Source organism: Excalfactoria chinensis, chromosome 1 (genome assembly GCF_039878825.1).
Source record: "Excalfactoria chinensis isolate bCotChi1 chromosome 1, bCotChi1.hap2, whole genome shotgun sequence".
NCBI classification, from domain to species: Eukaryota; Metazoa; Chordata; class Aves; order Galliformes; family Phasianidae; genus Excalfactoria; species Excalfactoria chinensis.
This window is the reverse complement of record NC_092825.1, coordinates 109433854-109455726: the sequence shown is the minus strand read 5'-3', so window position 1 is coordinate 109455726 and position 21873 is coordinate 109433854. Positions and strand designations below refer to the sequence as shown.

At 38.5% G+C, this 21873-nt stretch overlaps 1 protein-coding gene across 26 annotated transcripts in view; it reads right to left on the bottom strand.

Moving 5' to 3' along the window:
- Positions 1 to 21873, bottom strand: part of DMD (dystrophin) — a 1110121-nt gene that overhangs the window by 27477 nt on the left and 1060771 nt on the right. For 18 of the 26 annotated variants that reach the window (XM_072349305.1, XM_072348356.1, XM_072348112.1 and 15 more), the window contains 7 exons: positions 17355 to 17521; positions 15137 to 15248; positions 10006 to 10142; positions 9166 to 9204; positions 4656 to 4721; positions 3567 to 3632; positions 444 to 602 (listed from right to left, as the gene is read on the bottom strand). In XM_072349305.1, coding sequence (XP_072205406.1) covers positions 444 to 602; positions 3567 to 3632; positions 4656 to 4721; positions 9166 to 9204; positions 10006 to 10142; positions 15137 to 15248; positions 17355 to 17521 — 746 coding nt within the window. Of the gene's footprint in view, positions 1 to 443; positions 603 to 3566; positions 3633 to 4655; positions 4722 to 9165; positions 9205 to 10001; positions 10143 to 15136; positions 15249 to 17354; positions 17522 to 21873 lie in introns of those variants that run through there. The other 8 variants (XM_072348443.1, XM_072348199.1, XM_072349725.1 and 5 more) reach the window with 3 other exon arrangements.

Here is a 21873-nt window from a genome sequence, read left to right as displayed (position 1 = left end):
CTTCCTTTGCCTCTTCCAAACTAGAGTGCAGAAACCAGCACACCTGTTGTTCACGTAGCAGCAAAGACTGGTATGAAGCTCATTGCTGTCATGGAAATAAAGGAAATGGTGGAGAAGGAAACATTATGAAACACAGCTCAAAAAGCTTATTGGAGGTGACACCATAATCACAAGCGTATTAAGTGTCATTTATTTGCAGCTCATCATTTTGAAGATTCAATGCTGACTCATCACTACACTGAACACAGGAATGAGTTAATAACGATGCTATTTCAGACTCATCAACTCTCTTACAGAGGGAAAACCATGAATGGCTTAGGCAGACTTAATAGAATGAACTTAATTTAAAAGACTTCCTAACTGCAGGGTTTTATTAGCTTTCCCTCTTCCCATTTGTATCTTTAGTGTGCAGATGATCACTGCTGCTGCTGACTGTAACCCACCGATTTTCTTCTTCCAGATCTGCAAGAATTCTCTCCAGTTCACCTCTTTCTTCGCTCTCCAGAGAAATCAAGATCTGGGCAGGGCTTCGTGGCTGACTCAGGGGGGATTCCTGGTTCAGGCTTTGGCAGTAGTGCTGGATTAACAAGTGTTCATCATCACTGGAAAACAAAGGAGAATAAACCAGGCTGCTCCTAGACAGGAATTCACTGAACTCTTTTTAACAAAAAGCAGAGAAATATACCTCAAAACAAAATCCACTCAACTGTTCAACTTAGACTATGGCAATTTTCCCCTTCTGCAGAACCGACCTCTCTTTCCCTCTGCTTCTCACATATTTAAAGCATAGTTTGGCTACTGCTGACAATCACAGCTTTCCTCTTTTGCCTAAGTGAAATCTGCTCAACAAAAAATCTTATGCTGCCTGATTTATGTTCCACAAAGGTTATTCAAGAAAAGGAAAGGCATCTATTTTTATACAAACTCTTCTTATTTAATAAAGGCATCCAAACACTTACCTTTTTTACCCTATAAACTTGTAAATGGAGTGAAATAAAAGAAATATTGACTTAATAAAATAAAATCATGCCGTTTCCCAGTGAGGAGTTGCTTTCTTTTTCTTTCGGAATTACAAGTGATATACACTTTCAGAATATAAATATATTCTATTTAATATAAGTGAACAATTTCTTTATTTTATTGCCCCTGAAACTATCAGGCAATTGAAACAGAGAAGTCTCTGGGAGAAAAAAGCAAAGTGAGTTCTGAAGACCTTAACCATCTCAGAAAATTAAATGGCTGTATTTTTCAGGCTCTAAGGAATGGCATTCAGACCCTAAGCTATGCAGCTAGCACCGGCAGTAGCTGTAAGAAGCCATGAAACACAGCAACACCTCCAGCCAATCACAGAGAAAAACTGTTAAGCTGTCGTGATTCTTGCTTTTATGGGAATACTTACAACAAAATATTTCAGTCTAGCTTTATTTTTTTCTTGTTACCTCTGTAATCTAGAATTTAACTGACATTTGGAATAGCTGCTATTGCTCAAAATTCAGAATATTTCTTCCTGCATTTTATTACTGAAAACGTTAATGATGCCATTTTACAGACTGCAGGAGTGTTAAAGCAATGCAGAACATTACTATTAGTTCATAAATGAGAAATACTACATTTTTCACAGGCATAATTTCTTCTTCTTAAACAAAATTTTAAAGACTTGCATATTCCTGAATTTGTAAGCAGCTTAAGCAAATTATCAGTGAAAAATACTGCAGCATAATGCCACTTCCCAAGGCGCTATCTTGTGTGATCTTTAACCTGTGTGCATTTATGTATATAACTGCGATGACAATGCACACTGAAATATTTTGTATCTGTAGATACAGTCATTTTCTCTTTATTTTCCCTCAACAACATCCCCATATTTATGGTGTTCTAACTGTAATTTTAAGCTTAACCCCATGAGAACATTAGCAAATATTGACAGTTGGACTAGATGATCTTATAGGTCCTTTCCAACCTTGTGATTCTATGACTCTCTGAAATAATATCTATAGGGCATCAAACAAAACTCAGTTACACATGAAAAATTTATGGTGAGCTTTGATTTTACTGCAATTTAAATCTGGCTCTTGTTTCTTCCAAAACACAGAATACTTATTCTAACTTTTACAATACAAACTAAGTAATGAATTGGCTGGATAATCAGTGGTTATATTATTAACTTAATCACATAAATACAGCTTTTAATTAGCAAAAGAATGAACTGATTACTGAAACAAAGCTTTAATAAAAACAATGCAGCTTATGTATGATTTTCTGACTAAGGGCACTGAAATATTTTAATGAGAACAACAGGAAAATATGTAATAATATAATGACAACAATCCAAAAGTGACAGTCAGTTTGGGAAACAAAGTTCTCATTAACTGACTGAAACTACCCCTGATGTTACCTATTTGTTAGTTTTCACTTGTCACTTTAACTTTCTGGGAAACAACATATTAAAACAATGCATTTGGCTGTACAGACAATTTCATTTCAGTTAGTTGGCAGCAATCCTACCTAGCCAAAAGAGAAAGCGTTTCAAAACACAGATTCAAACTACTTTATTACTGTCTGTGAACAGTTCTCTGGCTCACAAACATCCTTACAAGTGATTTGGAATCTCAATTTATGAATGAAAATTGGCAGTACAGCACTTTAAAGGAACTCTTACAAAACTCATTAAGAAGATTCTGTCTGAATTTTCAGAGAAAATCCTCAAGCTGTGCTAAGCATGAGATTACTGCAGAAAAACAGATTTAAAAAAATATATATTTGAATGATTTGGTATCTGTGGTATGACTTCTACACAGTTGATTAACTAAGACCTAATTTTCAAGCACCACAGTGACTTCTATACTCTCCTGTGGTCAAACACACTACTCATAGTTTGCTTTCTGATTCTATTCCATTTAATTCAGAGAACAAATAAAATCAAGAAAACCATGACAGCCAAATATACCAAGGTTGAAAACCACAAAAAGGACTCAGTATGATGTCAAATTTGACCATTCTTTAAAACTTTCAGACTACATTCCTTTAATTTTGTGTTTTTCCATTTAAATTAGTAAAAGCAGTGCTTATTAACAATATATCTAACTTAAATTTTACTACCTCTAATATATTATGGTGAGAATGATTCCCTCGTGGCTTATACTTGTAATATATTTCTCTTATTTATAGGCCAAATTTTTCTGCACAGCTCCAACAGACTTTTGACTGACATTCTGCCCTTACAGTAATTTAACATGATTAACTGCAGTTCAGATAAAAGGGATACCTTTTTATCTTTTTCCTGAGAACAAAATCCTTAGGTGATGTACATTTTTTTTCCAAGTAATTTGGGAAGTATTTACTGAATATTTTGTTGAGAAAATCAGTTATTTTATTTTGAAAGCATTAATCATCTGTTGCACAAGTTCAGTATTAAGGCCATAAATCTAGACACTACTATTTAAATTGAAAGAAGAGTTTGTCATGAAATGGAACTGGGTGTGGTGCAGAGTACTACAGAATTTCATTACAAGTTATTAACCTACGCAAGAAAACTCGCGTCAAAAATACTAAAACGACCTACTTACATGCTCTCATTAGGTGAAATACTGTCATTTAGGTAAGAACCATTGCTGTTCTCCATTTCTGCTAGCCTGTGGAAAAATAAACAGACTCATTAAAATAAATCATATTTCCCATAAACCTTGTTTGCTTTAACATTCCTGAAAGAGTTGAAGAGTGTGATGTTTTTGATGACTTAGTGAATTTGAAACCCAGATGAATTTACGCTCTCTGTTGATTATCAAAAGGTTCTGCAATAAGCTATCATGAATAATTGCTTTTTCATTACGATGACCTGGCTAAATTCACTTTTTATCTCTTCAAATTTTCAACTCTTTTTCTGAGATTTTATTCAACTCATTACTAATTAATTCCACAGGAACAGAATGGCCTTTCAATGCCAGGGAACTACACAGATTGTTTTGTACCTGGCAATGCCATCATCAGAACTGAAGTATTAGGTATTTCTTATCGGTTTTCAAAAGCCAGTCCCTCCTAAACATACTGCAAGAATTATCATATTATCATATTGTCAAATGATTTTGTGGGACAGAATGAGGAGGTTGCAATAACATACACTATCTCAAACCTTGCAGATTTGCTTCCTCAGTGGAAAAGCATGTTATTTTTCCTGCCTCTTCAATTAACCCACTTTGTTGTTCTTAAGAGCTGTATGAAAGTGGAGAACTGTAGCAGTAATATACCAATGATTTTTATCCTCCAAACTAAGGAAAGATCCTGTTTGTCATAATCCATATGTTGAATTACTTATCATTAAAAAGGCGTTTGAGATTGTTGTAAAGTTTGGAGACTTCTGAATTGTATGATTACACTGGAGTAATTAAACCCTGTGCAAACTGAGTGCACAGCTTAACAAAGACCCCCCCCCCAGGGAACCTAGCGGCCATTTCTAACCATGCACACGCACTGGCATGCAAGTTAGTGGAAGGCTGGTTAGTAGCAAAAAATGGGTTACACCCTGCATTTCAGAGCCTGGAGAAGAAATCCCCAGACTTTACATTTCTGTAAGACCCACTCAGGCAGCACACAGCCTTTGGAATTTTTTAAATGATTGTTTAGAGAAAGATCTGCCTAACGTCCAGCTGGTCTCATACCTGCTAGCATAATGTTCAATGCGTGAATGAGTATCATCATGTGAAAGCTGAGGGGACGAGGCAGGCCTATAAGGCAGAAAACACTGATTAATCACAAACAATACCCCCTTAAAAGTAAAAAGACACTTAGCTACGTCTATGCCCTCACATCTCTATGCCTTACGCTTACACTGTGTTTGACAAACAGCACGTTGTAACTGTGACCACGCACAGCGGGCACCTCCTCAAACCGGAATGCAGTGTTTTGTGGTACCACACAAAGCACTTTCACCTTTTGGCAATCCATTTGGCAAGGATTCCTCTTCACACAGACCCCCCAAAAATCATTTTCCAGATTTGTAGATGAGCCCTTGCCCCCATTTTCCCCTCACACCTGCCTCCTCTATCTGTAATTGCGCCTGGCTCATGGCTCCAGGCCTGCTCTGAAGGCCTTGCTGTCAGATGTTGCTGGAGCCCTTCCACTGCCTCCCCGCTGCCCACAGCACGTCCCTAACCCAGCGGTAGCATGTTTCACCTAGAAAAGCCTCCACATGCCACTCCACCAGCAGCCAGAAACATTATATGGCTGAAATGAGCATTTAACAACACACTGCTGAAAGTGACGAGTTTTGTCCAGTCTTGATTCTGGAGAATATCTTGGTCAGGACAACGTCACCTCTGCACTTCAGAAACATGTGCTTGCAGGAAGCACTCTGACTGCCATGTGGGATTTGCCTATCTACATGTAGCAGGAGGTACCCAAACAACAAAACATGATGCAGCTTTCCAGACTGTACAGTAATCCCTTATTTTAGATGGATCTGAATTCCCATCTCTTACAACTCCTTTTAGGATTCTTGATCAATGAAGTGTCTTCCCTTCATGTTAAGTTGTTGGACATGGTGGGTTGGGCTAGTTCTGCCTAACTGGCATTACACTACATCTCAAATGCAGACAAATTCTGTTTTGTATTTACCAGTTATAAACCAGAACTAATAATCTCATGGTGCTTAATGCTTCTGTGCTAGAGCTTGATCATCCTGCAGGAAATCTGCTAAGAGATCATTATACTTTATTGGTCATTTTCCAGTTTCATAGGCAGCCTGCGAAAGGCTTTAGAAATATTAGGATCTTTCAGAATTCATAGAATGATATGCACCATACAAAACAGCCAATGCCTCAAAGAATGGGAAGACTTTTCTCTTTAAGATATTATGGGCCAAATGTCGTGAATCTCATTTTGTCTGAAATGAGCTTTGGCCTCCAAATGTAATTTTTCCCACTACATATTCAAATTACACTAGAGAAAGCCAGTGGATAAATACACAGTTCAGCGTTTCTTGGTACAGCAGAGATTCATTCAAATGGAAAACCACTTGCCTGCAATTTTGCATAGTATTTTGCCTAAGAACTTAAATGCTGAAAGGAAAGAATACAACTTCTCTAGATCGTGTGGATTATCAAGCAAAACAGTAACTGCTTTGTGACAAAATGATGTTCTCCTCCTTTTTGTTTGACAGGCAGTACATGTCCGGCTGATCTATGCTGGCACTAGCAATGAAAGAAGAGGTCTTGTTTTCAATGCACACACAAATGCTGCTGCTAGTACTGTTTGTGGATTAGGGAACGTGTACTAAAAGCAGCTTCAGTTTTGAACTGGATTGTTCTCCTAGTCCCTTTTCTCTGTGATTTCACACGGCAGCACTTGTCTGGGACCAACTGGGCAGTGGAGGAACAGAAGCGAAGTGTCTGTCTTTTGGCAGTAGTACAAGGTAAAAGCTTTGCCTGACTGTGTAACTGCATACTTGCTGCTTCAAAACTAGGCTTTACATTCAGAAGTGAACAAAGTGTGCAATATGCTTTTTTTTTTTTTTTTAAAGACAGCCCAGTGTTGTGTAATGTGTTGGAGTTTCCTATGCCTCTCTGCCAACTTTGTAGGCATGGGGTAAGTCTACACTTCCAAGTTTGCCTCTGCTTCAGAACACACTGCAATGAAGATCTACTCCACTCAGATTTTTAAAACTTTGCTTATTAAAGCAAACCTGTTGGGATGCACTGCAGTTTCCATGTCCATGTCAAATTTAGCAGCTCAGAGGTACACCTTTGCCAGTACCTGAGCCAGACTGGGAATAGCTGTGCTGCACTGCAGGCTGCTGCAGACGCACTTTTAGATGACCATCTGTGCAAGAGCTCACTGGCCTCACCTTCTGAGCACATGTAATCAGCTCATGTAATCAGCCTGAACATTCAGTGAGAAGGTCGAGAAACACAGCCAATATTTAACCAAGATAGTCATTCCTTTTACAAGGGCTCCACAGCTGTATTTCTCAAGTCTGTGTCTGCAGAATAGTCTGAGGAATTCCATTCAAGTCAAGTGGTAATTGAGCGGCAAACACCTCGTCCTGCAATTCCCTGCACTTGTGGAAACCTGGCCGACAGGAGGAGGGCATCTTTTGTGCTATCCAGCACTACGGTTAATGGCTCTTGAAAGAGCAGAATCAAGTAAATTGTTTTTGTGCCACTAACAGTTCACAGTCCAAGTAAAAAGACAAAAATTCTCATAAAAAGCTGTAAGCTGCCCCTTTAATACCTGGCAAGCAGAATACATATGTGTAAAATGCATAATAATAATTGACCTAAATCACTTACTTGTAGCAACACATTTATATGTATGTACGTATTTATAAATAGATTCAGATATCACAACCTATGTTGATGCCAGAATAGACACAGTGCTTTTGAATTTGGTCGGGTTATGCTTTTCTGCAGCACTCTGAAGACAACCAAAAAACTGGTATGAGAATACAAAAAAAAACACAGTGAAAACCAGAGTAGTAGGTTTGCCTGCCAAAGCTGCAGTAAGCCCTGTAACTGAAAAAAAACAACTTTAAAGCTTTCTAGTTCAGTAACTTATGCTGTGACCCTGGTGGTCTAGCACTAAAGAAAGGAACGAAGCTAGCAGAACAAACAGCAACTCCTTCCAGCCAATAGTTTTGGTTGTTTTTTGTTTTTTGTTTTCAATTTCCTGTTTTCTTGTCAGACCAAAATAAAGGACCATTTCCAGGAAGACAAGTTGGTCTAATAAAAGGTGCTGGTCTTTCTCCATCCAAATCCTGACTCTGTGCATTTCCCAAGCTTTCTTAAATATTGCATGCACATTAAGCTCCCTGTAGTATTCAACACTAAATCTTAGGTGCGATGTTATCAGTGCTGGCATATGTGAAGTTATTATTGTAAGTGAACTAGTGGCAGTGTGCCTTACAAATAAGCACGTTATGGCAACTTAATTTCATGTTATGTCAGACACAGCAATGGCATTCCGTATTATTCAAGCATTCTTTAAATGGTTAATTTTAACTTTTCAGTTGTTCTAAAGGGTAAGGAATCTATGGACAGGGTTTCATATACAATACGCTGCAGTCACCCCATGTGCATTTATAAATGTAAATGCACCCTTAAAGTTCAAAGCCACTCTATTTCAGTCAGGATTCAGCCTTCTGGCAGCTTCGTGGGTGGATCCTTAACCATATGTGGTTTGCAGAAATATACATTTCTTGTTTACACAAAGTAAACTTCCTAGAGGACAAGCACTGTGTTTGACTTCCCAGTGGTCTGTGCTCCAAATGAAAACTATACATCAATATTCCAATGTATTCATTTCACTCTTGTTTATTCTACCAAAAATTCAGTGAAGATGCAAGCCATATACATTTCACCATATGGAAATATATAAAATTCTATTTATTAGTCTTGTTATCAATTTGTGAATTAAAAATAAACCTTATTTAACATTGTTCTGAAGTTATCCATGTAACACTAGTAGCAGCAAATGCCACAATGGTAAAGATATATCTTTAGTTTACGGTAAGGGTGTTACTACAGCGGTAAGATGATGCATGTGCAAGAATGATGCAAGAACAAAAATCCAGTCCACAATAGAAAAACCCTGCTTTTTTTAACTTCTGAAAAAATATACAGTAAACATTTCCCCATTTCACCCTGCCCTCACAAATTGCATGTAAAAAAAAACCATAGTAAAATGTCCAGTGAGTTCTGGGTTAATTGGGGCATGTGAGTGTGCAGGTGTGCATGGTTGTGCATTAAACCAGATTATAGCTTTATCTACAAAATAGTATCATTCCTGAAATTGAATTAAATCCGTTCAGTTCGTATCTTTCAAAAAGCATTTTGTATACACATAGAGGGATTGACACATTCAGAAACACAGGCTTTGAAATGACAAAACTCTCATAAGCATTAGTAAGACTGTACCAAAACCCCTGTTAATTCCATGAAAATACACAGTCCAGGAAGAGTATACAGAACACATTTCACGACTGCTGGAAGTTCCTGGATTTATCCCATTCTCCTCATCTGGGATCAAATCATTCCTTTAGAGAGTGTACCAAAGAAAATTATCATAAAGAAAGAAGGAAATGAACTTATGCAAAACCAAACAAAGAAACAAACAAAAAAGTGAGGGAACGCAGCAGCAGTAGCAGCAGCAGCACACTTCAGCAAAAGTACTCACGCAGAATCTACTGGCCAGAAGTTGATCAGAGTAACAGGACTGCAAGACAAAAAATGAGGAGGTGAAGAGAGAGGCAGAAGAAACTCAGCAGCAAAATAATTACAGAAAGATTAAAAAAAAAAATAAAAAAAAATCACAACAACTAAAAACGGAAATCCAATAGACCAACATGAATGGCCATGGAGAGCAAAGAACCAAAAAGAGAGAGAAAAAAAAAATAAATCTAAAATTAAAAAGAGAAAGAGAGCGAGGACAAGCTGTGTGCAATTGCCATTAAATTTAAGTGATTAAACTTACAAAAAAACCCCACCAAAATAACAACAACAATGAAAAAAACAACCAACAAAGGGGAATGGGTTACTCATCAGTTTCTGCATGTGTATTATCACTTTTTTTTTTCCCCACAACTTACTTCAAAGTCATTTAATAAGACTACATTTATAGGGTGAGAAAAGAAGAAACCAGTTGAAAAGCTTGCAAACATAGCAAACTAATTAAAAAAAAAAATACAGAAAAATACCTATTTGGAAGGAAACAAAAATTCAATGAAGAGATCATCAATTTCCAAAGAGCCATATCAAAACTAAACATTTCTAAGGCTGTCAGAAAGCATTTTTTTTTTACTGACTGAAGTGGAAGTGCCTGTAAGGACGCGTACATAAACATATAATAGGAATGGCAATTGGAACTCCAGCTTGTGTTTTCCTGCCAGCCGTGGTTAACAAAAAATGAAAGAAAGAATGAGGCTTTATGTATGTAGGAAGTGAAGGGAGTTGGCACCAGCTGGGAAGCTCAAAGAGCATACCAAATACATTGCTAAGAAACTTTAGAGCTACTCACGTTTCCATGTTGTCTCCCTCCAAGACAGTTTGCACAGGCAGGTAGCCCATTCGCGGGTGTTTTGCAAAATATCTTTTTGTTCGAAATTTGTTTTTTAGTACCTTGGCAAAGTCACGGACATCTTCTCCAGAAGTTGTCTGAAAGCCACAAATCACAGTGAAATCAATTTTCATGTGACATTATTGCTTTTGGTTGTCCCTTCCTTTGCTGGGCCATATGAAGGAGCTGCGGCCACGCCAAGCAGGGTTGCCAAAGAGTTGGCCTCCAGAACCATACATTTTATTTATCAGTCACATCAAAATGTACTACAAAACAGCACAGCTAGAGGGGAGGAAGAAGAAGAGGGGAAGCTCCATAACCCATAACAGACTCACGCCTCTTCTCAGTGAGTTAGAGGACAAAAATTAAATGAGAATTAGTCACTTTCTCATGTAGCCTGGAACTCTCCACATACTTCTTGTGCAGCACTGAAATGGGTGTAACAGCGAGCACATGGCTGCTTAGTGGGACCTGCCACCTGCCTGACTGGCTGAATACTGATTCTTGCCGTATGCTCATTGCTTCCATCTCCTGGATTTGTCAGTCCATGAAATCCAGGGCAATACTCTTGGTACCTTTTTCTTTGCAGTTTTCCTCCTCACTCTTTTCTGCCATTAATATTTTGATCATAAAAAAACCAAAAAGCAGATAAGATCTGCTGAAAGCTCTAACATCAGTTAATACTTCTTGCATCTGTTTAATCTGAAGCTAAGAGGCATTTAAGATCGATAACCTGAGGAGAGTACAATTTACAGAAAGTCTTCTACTCCATTGCCTGCACTCAGCCTCCTTTCTCCTATAGACACCAACAGAGGAGCACAAAGTGCAATTAGTTTCCTGAAGACCAGAATGAGTCATAAGGAGTTCAAAGCATGTCTGCTGTGAAGATGTAACACTTCTTGCAAGCCTGATTAAGAGTCAGACAATTTTCTGAAGAATTTTAATGGAAGACTTCAGTTACATTAGTCAGGCAGCACTCCACTCTTTGCACCTCGCAGAGAAGCTTGACCCTGAAATACTGCTTTTCTACAGTAAATTAAGTTCATCCTGACCCACATAACGATATCACTTCTTCAGTGTATCTAATTTGAAGGAAAGAAATGAGCGAAAGTTAATCTTTCTGACATTTTATAATGAGCTCTATGCCTTCTATTTCAGAAAGGAAGGAGGTGCTGGGATCCATCAGTCAAGCCCGCTTTTGTGGAGCTGCTGATACACAGATGTATCTATTTTTAATGATTGCTCAGGTAGAAAAATTAAGCATGCTCTAAAAAATAATTTGCAGAAAGACTGAGATGCATTAACAGAAAGGACAAATGTTCTTCCCATACTGAAGATACCTATAAGCTTCATGAAAAGCAGGAAAGAATTTGATTCTCTTTCCAGACAATTTTGTATGAAAATTCAGTGTGATCAATGACTGGTAGAGAAATAATACATCAGAACCGACAAGCCGGTACAGCAGCATTCGTATTTCCAAGACACTATGATAACACTTAGCAATATTTCAATAAACCTGAATTAAAGAAAGGGAGAGATTAAGTATATTTGGACCAGCCAGAGGACTCTGGAAAGGGCATTTACTGATCTGGTCTGCAGTAGGAGGGAATTCCCTTTCCTGAACACTAGTTGCAATCCTACAGTGAGAATCCTTAACAAGGTCAGCATCGTGAGACCAGTTATTCAGCTGGGAAATCTTTTGATATCTAGTCTTGGTACAAAAAAATTAAGCACAGCTTTCTGTTCATTTTGCTGACTTGTGTCATTTATAAACATTTATTCCTGCTTTGCCCACTTTTAGTGTGTATTTTCAGTGTGAACACTTTTAACTGCATTTGATTGAAATTTGATTGTGTTTTTAGGCACAATGAATAATAAAACATTCTTTGCTTTGACTTTCTTGGGACATGTTATCTCTCTTGAACTTTCCCTGACAGCCAACCAGCAAAATAGTGTGCTTGCATGGAAACATCCTGATCTAATCTGAAAGCTGGTATCACAAGCATCCCAAGAAGTACATCTTCCAGTGACAACTTGAAACACCAAGAACCTCTCCTATGATCCAGTTTCAATGTCAAGATGCACAGGAATGGAAAAATAAAATAAGCAAAGAAATAAATAAATAAAGATTACTACTTGAACAAGCTGATAGACTGAAGCTATTTTTATCCACACTTCCTGATTTATTCCACAGAAGTTTTATGCTACACAATTTTCAGAATACATAACCAAATTCACAGCAGAATTGGTTTAAAAGGAAGAAACAGTGGAATTTTCAATCCCTTACTTTCAGCAACCTATTTCTCTTAAATCAAAGCAGTATGTAGGTAGTTGGGTGTAGCATATTCCGAAACAAAAGCTATCTCCTGTCAAAAGCAGAACTTACAACCATTTGACATTTTGCAGTTTGGTTTAATGAAGTGTCTTCCAAATTCCTCACTCCGGACCTCAGCCCCAATTTTAAACACTAGCTGTAGAAAATTATCTCAGTTGGATATGCTCAATTCTATCAAGGTAACTTTTTTCTGTGTGCTGGTGTTAAACTCAAACAGAAATAGGACCCTACATTTAAATCTCAGTCTTGAAGAGTGCTTCTACTTGTTATTTATTTGAAACCTTTTTAAAAGTCACCTCTGTTTGAACAAGACATCCAGCTGTGTTGCTTGCAGGAATAATTGTTGCAGTTTTTCTGTCTAGACGAAAACTAAGGAACCACCGTGGCCTCAATCTGCCTCAACCTTTTGCAGTAAGAGAGAAGCTATCGTGCCCCTTGGACATTCTGCATGAGTTCTCAAATTCCCCTTCAGGAGAACTGAGGGCTGCAGTGCTCCAAAACTTCCTGGAAGTTCTCTGCCAAAGTGCAATCTAAGGTGAGAGATCTGTCTGGAGGATGATGAAAAAGTGCTTTGTCATCTGCAAGACTCTTTTCATTTATTTCGAAAACAATTACTTACTAGACATGATAGCTTCAGTGGATCTCTTGTTCAGTTATGCAATACTTGGGTTTACTTTTACTATAGCTGCAGCACAAAAAAGATCAGCCCTTGCTGTGTGTCTCATTCACTTTTTTTCCCCTAGGTAATCCTACTCTAATTCAGCTCACTGCTGGTACAGGCAGGCATGGCACATTAGCACTGGCTGCCAGAGTACAGAATTCACAAAGAAAAATGTACAGTATTTAAATGCTTCTTTATTTTGATTCAGCAATCTGGATGCTGTTACAAGTTCTCCTTAGGCCTGTCAGTATCCTCCACTGTCAGGGAGAACAGGAACCCATCGGACCCTGCCTGTGTTGCACTGAATTGCTTCAGGCTGCGGGAGCATCTCACCACACAATTTCATTTCTTCCTATTCACACCTTCCTCTAAACACACCTCATGAATCAGGTAAGAAAACAGAAGCTAGATGTTGTTTTGTGCCTTCCCTGCACTACTCACAATCTTCCATAATGCTTTCTAACAAGAATAAGAGTGGCAAACTGCAGAACAAACCAGGAGCTGACTCAGCAAGAACGCACTCAGCTCAACTGGAAGGAGTGCTGTGGGCGGCTGCTGGGCTGGGGCTGAGGCAGGGATCAAGAGAGAGTTTGCTACAGGAACGCCTGCCGTGGAGAGGTCTGTTCAGACTCGCCTCTGGATTGCTAAGGTTTCCATCTGACCTGTGTAACAGCTCAGGCAAATCACCCCTCCCATTAACTTCAACCCATGGGGAGTGATGTTGAAAAGCACCAGCCAGTGAATGCTGATGAACAGTGAACAAAAACACGCTGGTTTCCCCTTGCAGAGATCTGGATTAAAAGGTGCAAATTGAATGCTACGATAAAAGTTGATAACGTAAAACATACATAAATTCAAACTAAATCAAAGCACTGTATTTGCTCTCATTTTAGGTATTTGTTCTCTGACTTTCCTAACTTTCTAAGAAAAGCTAGAAGTCTTTACTTCTTTTTGCCAAAGCCTTTTTGTTTGGATTAAGATGTAAAAATTGTTCACTTAGCTGGCCTGTACTTAATTTTAACGCTTTATTTTCACATTTGACAAAGGTACAAGCCTAATGACTATTCTATAACATTGGGAAAAGAATCCAGAATGTGGAATGCTTCAGGATCACCACACACAATAGCAAAGACAGCTGACAGTTCAGGTATACTGTACTGTGAAAGGACAGCTTGAGAGCTTCTCTAATTTATGGCCCTCTGCCATGGTCACGAGAGGCTGGAAAGAAAGGGATACACTAAGAGCGTAGTATGGACTTTTCTTTGCCTGCTGCTTTGAACAAAAGAAACATTTATGCAAAAGTGATGCTTTTGCGTAAGGGAGGGCAGAAAAACTCCTTTGCAGAAAGGGCTGTTAAGCACTGGAACAGGCTCCCCAGGGAGGTGGTTGAGTCACCATCCCTGGATGTGTTTATAAACTGTTTGGATGTGGTGCTCAGGGACATGATTTAGCGGAGGGCTGTTAGTTAGGGTAGTATGGTTAGATTGTTGTTGGACACCATGATATTTGAGGTCTTTTCCAACCTGAGCTATTCTGTGATCCTATGATTCTATGTTCTGCACTGAACAGGACTTCCAGTCTTGAGAAATGAAACCTAATTTGCTACTCTAAAGACCTTCCCCAATATGTTGTATTCTCTAGTCAACATAAAATAAAAAACTACTAATAAATAGTGAAGAATTTAAAGATGCAATTGCAGTGTTGCTGGGAAAACAAGTACAAACTTCCTGGGGAAAGGAAAAAAAGTCTCCCAGGGATAGGGAGAAAATATTATGACTAAGGCAGAAATATGTTTGTGCAAACCACAGCCTTCTTGAAGGATACATGCATGGCACTGAACATGGAGCATATCATTAGCATGCAATAACATATTATGATAGAACACTGTACAAATGATGATACTTCAATTTACTTCCAACTATTGGATTCTATTTTTACTAAGCATTATAAATTGTTGCAATATACAGACTATAGAAGGTGATTTCATTACGGGGGGAAATCTCCACCCAAATGTTTTATTACCCTGTACACCACAAACAAAGCTTTTCCTTTCTACTTAACCATGAGCAGTAAGGGTCAGTAAAACAGCTACTTACTGGTGTGCAGTATTCCACCATGGGATAGTGCATTTTGTGACCTTTTGCAACACGGCCAGAGAAGAAGCAACTTTGGCAGATGTCATAGTTAAAGTGCTTTAAGCTTCTGTACCTAGAAGAGGGGGAAAAAAACACAGTTTCAGTGCTTAGTATATGAATACTTCATGTGAGCCTTTGGAGCTTTCTGAGTTATTAAGTGCTCTTCCCTGAGATGTCCCACAGCTCACAATACAGGACAGGGCCTATCTGAGGGACAGGATTGCTGCCTCAAAGCAACAAAGCAGAGATGCTTAGTAAATCATTTTCTAGAAGAATCCCTCTGTGTCACAAAATTGCTATCAGTGGGCAATGCTGAAGAGCTCTATCCACAAATGACTCTCTCTCATAACACACAAAACACAGTACCAAGATTTTTGTTTCTATAATGCTAATTTCAGTCCTTTTGGTCTGTGACATGATGCCAAACACAGAATTTCTTAAGCAAATAGAGTTCAGGTAAGTAATACCTTCCTCAATAAGTACCACCATCAGTGCTGACTGAAGGTAGGGACTTGTTCATGCTCCAGCATCTTTGTCAAAATATAATCTTTATGTATAGAATGCCATCCATGCAAAAATCTGAATGCACTTGAAGGCCATTATTTAATCTCATCAGCTTTATGAGACAGCTAACTTATATCTGCTGCACTGAAGCACTTGAAAGAGCTGGAGGCATAAGGGTTTTCTTGTTCCAAATACGCTAAGCAGTCCTGTCACAATAACCTCAAAAGAACATTGTTTTACGTGTACTGAGGCTCACAGTATTAACTTTCTAAAAGCTGTCCAACACAGTATCTTTTTGTCGAGCGTGTAAACAGGGTCACAGTGACTTGCAAAGGCAGAGACAAAAATCTCCGACAGACAGATTAGACTATCAGAATAGAATTTTTATACAAATTTAAGGGGCAGATGAGATCAGACAAAACTGGAAACACAGAACTCCAGTGTCCACCCTCCACGTTTCTGATGCAAACTAACTACACACTATTCATACAATTGGTATCCTTTGATTTTCCAAGTGCTGCATTTTTCCAATTCCATCCACTTGTCTCCAGCTGTTTATATAGATTGTGAGAGTAATTCAGGAGTTTCATGAACTGGCTCTGGAACAGGAAGCTTTTTCTTTGTGACTGTGTTGGACTCATCACATCCCATCCCTAGCTCTTCTTCAATAATAATTATCATTCTCCAGTTTCAATAGCTAAGAAGAAGCAGGGGATGAGTTTACAAGATGTGACAAATAGCCTGACTGAAGAAAAATCAAAACAAAGCAGAACTTTAACTATTTATTTCCCTTGTTTCTCACTGCCTGTATAATTGTATAGGAGACAGGGCTACTCCATTATACGTGCAAAAAACCCCATTCATACTCTCACATGCTAGAGCGAAATGATGACCTTTCTGTGTGGTATTTCTTGTTGCTGTTCAATATCTTGGTTTTAGAACTAAAATTTCAAAAAGGTCTTTGTAAACATCATGATACAATGGAAGGAAAAACGCCAAAAGTAAAAGAAGATCAGGAACAAAAACAGAAACCATACAGAACAGCTATTAGAAAGAGAAGTGATAAAACAAGTCTAGGCGTAATTGAAAGTGAGTATTTACTTAGCTGTTAAGTGGATTCTCAACAGGCATACCAGCACACGGCCATTTTACAACACATCGACTTATTCATTGCTATAGTAACCACAATGTTGATCCAGATGGTTAAATAGATTAGCAACATGTCCAGCATACTTGTTAATATCCCACCAACCACATTCCTTCTCTGAAAAATGCTCAGTATCTTTACATTTGGAAAATTTCAAGCCACTCCTTGCTTTATGCCATGATAGAAACCAGTTCATCGAGATCCAATTCAGAAAATAAAACTGCGTATATAAGAGACTGAATCTAAAGCAGATCATGTTAGTTGTGCAGTCTGCCAATAAACTGGCTGAGGCACAGACAGACTGGAAGGGCAGAATACAGAGGAAAGGTGGAATCTTAACAGGTAAGTGATTTTTGCTTTTCAGCTTTTGCATCATTTTACCCAGTCTAAGTGTTACTCTCCCTCATGCCCCATCAAAACTCTTTTTAACTTCAACAACACACAGAGAATGACTTGCCTGGGAACAAGCAGAGCTACCTGTCCACCAAGCAGTGGTACACACAAGGTAGAAAGGGAGTAAGTTTGTACCTGAATCCAATAATGGGGCATTCCTTGCAGATGTTACACTTCGCTTGGTGTTTGGCAGTTTCGGCAGCAGCCACCCTGTGAAGCACTGGCAGCCACACCATGGATTGTGGTTCCAACCTCATCCAGTCTAGGAACAAGGCTGCTTCAATCTCGGGCTTGTTATTGGCCTGCAGCAAAGGGGAAGGAAGATGAGGGTTCAGCAGAAGTGATTAGTGTACCATCAGCTAATTAACAGTTCAAGTTACTGTTTTACAAGCTCCACAATCTTTCCCCAAGTATCATTCAGCTTTTCCCTCAGTTTACTCATCCCCCAGGAAACCAAGCAACCTTCGGGATACTGCCCTGAAAGCAGGAACCGAACAATGTTAATGTTTACAGTCTCGCTTTCTCTTGTTCTCTCTTACAATAGACAGCACTACTATGTACTCCGTCACAACAAAAATCATCCACTTACAACACCTGGCATTAAAGATAATCTGGTGCCTCCTGTATCTCTGATCTGTACTTGCATAGCACTCCTTATTTTAACAAACACTGTGTTACCCAAACCCTAAAAATTGCACGCCTTTCTATCAAAATTGCTTTAACGTTCTTCACTGTCACACTGATCTTTCTTCAAAATGCATATATAAGGAAATCATTGAAAGTCCTTCTCAAGCCTGCTGTTGAACATACGAACTCTGCCTCCTTAAAAATCTCATATTCCCTCTTCCCAGCAAATCAACATTAAGTTCCTTGCCACTGCCTGAAAACACAATGGAGCTTTGTCCTACAGAACATGATGCTTTTAGACTTGTATTCCAATACCTCCTGTTTTTGTCTCTTCGCCAAGAGCAAAACAAGCCATTCAAACCTTGTGGCAGTCCTATTTCTCTGTTTTCTTCCCATCATATCCTAAGTAGGGCAATTACTTTATGTATCTGTTGAACAGTAACTCCAAGGAACAAACCAGATTTCCAGCACACCTGGCACTGTGTAAACACCAAAACCACACACAGTCCCTGCTTCTCAGCACACAGAGCATGGAACAAGGAATAGTAAACAGACAAGAAACACAAAGCAATGGGACAACAGAGATCAGCACAGGCAGAGGTCACACCTCTGCAGACAGTACTGAGAACAAAGACAAACTGCTTCAGAAGGGATTTAAAAGAAAACAGTGAAATGAGTGTGAATTTCTGTGGTAAAATTCACTCTGCTGTGTAGGAATGAACAGAACAAATACAGAGCTTGTTATCTGAGAATCTGAAGCCTGGTTTCAGCCCTGAAAGAGATGATGGATCAGGTGGACATAGCAAAAGGCTCCCTCTGAAAGGAAGACATGAGGGAGGAAGAGGACCCTGCACAGAGAACAGCAACCGTGATGAAGTAGGACACCATCCCACTCCATTTCTGTAAACCACTTTAATGTGCTATCTCAAATTCCCCAACGCATGTCCTTCTATCCTTCTGTGTATTTATAAACTACATATGTTTTAATCCTCTGGTTTCCTTTTATTTATTTATTTATTTATTTATTTATTTTTACCTCTGGGCATTTCAACACAGTCCTCTGTGACCCAATCCTTTAGATTTTAAGTTTCACAAGGCAAAGACTTTATTTGTGGTTTCAAATCTATTTGAAGCACTTCAATAAACAGTAAGTGTTAATGTACATGGACCACAATGAATAGGGGACTGAGTGCTGCATTCTTCTCCATGCTTGCTCTGTTACTTTTACAATTTCTCATGAAATATGAGCTCAGTACGACCTAGCTGAAACCTTCACGTTTTATTCAAATGAAATACAATGCTAACAACAAAGTTTGGGAAAATTTTACACTGCAGATCTGAACAGAACAGAGCTATAAGGACAATCAAATAAGGGTTTTTGTTTGTTTGTTTGTTTGTTTTATTATTATTACTTAACACTGTTTATAATCTTTACAAATAAATTAATTGATCAATACTTCCTGCATGCGAAAGACTTAAAGTCAGCAGGACCAAACTCCTGACCACAAGACAGAAATGAAGAATCCATAAAATGTCTCCTGAAAAACGAACTGCACTAATATTGACTTAAGATGCTGCTGCAATATTTTAATTAGAAATATATACATATATATTGTCAGGGTTTTCTTACTGGCGTGCCAACATATCTACACTCATTCAGATGAAGTCCCTCAATGTTCTCCCCTCAAAAACCCCAGCATCAAAAACAGAGAGCAAAGTAAAACAATACAGTGAAATCCAGATAATGCTGGCAACAGGATCTGTTCAGAGGAGTGAATACCACCTTCCATTGAAGGACATCAATGAATTCAAGAAAATAAAATTAGTTTCAGATGTCTCTTAAGAGGTATTTATGAAACATAATAATATATATGCCTATTTCCAGTTGGCAGCTATGGAAACAAAGGGGCTGGGGAGTAATTTTCTGCAGCTCATTCAGCAAGCCAGCATCCACCAGAACTACACCTTTCCTCTGCCTGGCAAGCTACATGTAAAATGCAAAGGTCCTCTAAATTTCTAATATTTTACGAGTATCTCTTTAATATTCCATTTCTAATAGGAAAATGTGAAGTGTATTGAAATGCTGCAGTGCGAGCTGCAGACAGAATAAAAATGAGCAGCTCAATGCACTGCTTTACAGTTGTAGTTGCCTCAAATTTGCAGGAAAAATGCTGCAGTGATGACAGACTTCCTGTAACTTTCAAAGATCTCCTTTAATTTTGCAGCCACTGTCGACTGCCAGCAGTCCCAATGGTTGCCTACCCAGGGCTCCGCACCCCGGCTGTACAAAACTTGTGCTCAGAGAGATTAGAAGCATTAAAATGTATCAGAACTGGTTCCGAATTATAGTACATGAAGATTTAAAGACACGTGGAGAAAAGCTGGTCAGGGTCAGATGGTAGAGGACAGGCAGTTCCCAACTGTTCCCTGAGCTGCTATTACAATTTTTTAATAATCTCTAAATCCAGTAAAGGCAGCAGCTGACGATTTTACATAAGGGAAAGTCTGAATTCATGCAGTACTGCATCTGAACCAACAAGAGTGAGCTGTAAAGAATATTAATGGTTCTTCTCTTGAACATTTCTGTGGAACTCCCAATTTTTATGGTAATAACAGAGTGAATCATAAAGTAAAATTCATAAAGCCTTTTCCAGCTTACAAGTAACAATTTGTTACAGGGTATGTTCAAATTCCTCATATTCCACACATCTGTTTTTCAGTATTCATTCTGCAGAAACAAAGGGGAATGGGAGGTTGCATGGTGTTGGCATCTTTATGTAACGCTCAGGAGTCAGATGCTTCTAGGTTTTTTTTTTATTTCCTCCTCATATTCCAGCTAGTACTTTTAAAATTACTTCACACTGTATGAACTTCATCTACGCACAGTGTGAAATACGCTCCATAATACAGTCATGATGTTACAGGAAAAATGCAGTATGTTTTCAGACAGTCATACAACGTAACATCAATTTCTGGTAACATTTCTGAGGAATTATCTTCTGCATAGCTGCAGGGCAAGGAATTAACTGGAAATAATTTAATGTTATTAATTTAATAGTGTTTTCCATATAGGATGGAAAGCTTTACATTAATGTGAGTACTACTTTGGACAAACTCAAACTGAGGAATGGGATTCCTGTGACTTGTTAAAGCTAAAAAATGCAGAGCAAGCCATAAATAGAAGCCATCTCCCAGGACTCAGAGTTAGATCAAACCCTGTTGAACCTCATCTTCCACTCTTGAACAGCTTCCCCAGAACGTCTGTGTTCTCCCCATTGCCTGCTGGCAAGAAAACACAAGTCAAGAGCTCATCGTTTCTGAGACTAGAGCTGGTTCATAGGCAACAAAGGGAAGATTATTACAAAGGTAACATAGGGTGATGCAAAATGCTTATATCTGCCCAACTCTTGGAGTGAATGCTTAAGATCACTTATTTCATCCCTTACATTACACTTACTCTACTCTACTTGGAGTTTTTAGTGTTGTGGTTAAGACTAATAAAAAAAAACAACCAACAACCACGAATGCAGAAGTGCCCTAGTTTACAGCATTGTATCACACACACCTAAAAACCATCACCTTCTTACTCCTCACCTCTCAAACTAAATCTCTTTAAAATAGCTCTTTGAACCAGTTCTCTTATAGGACTCTTCAAGAGTGCCTCACAATGTCAAGCACAGGTTCACAAAATCCTACTGAAATAAAACCAGAACTGCTGTTCTCTGACACAGTGTAGCAGCTTGAGGAAGGAGATTTGCTAGTTCCCTGTAGGCCAGTTCTCCTGTGTCAGAGCCAAAAGCAGAAGAAAAATCCTAGAAATAGAAACTAGGGCTGTCTGAATCTCAAGAGAAACTCACGAGAGATTCAGACTCTCAACAGCAACACTGTATCTGTCCATTATTTTCATACAGATCTCCACACAACTATACAAAGTTGTTTGTACATGTTACTGATATTTCCTAGATAGTTAAAAAAAATAAATAAATGAAAAGAGGAACAATTAAAAAAAAAAACAGCCCTCATAAAA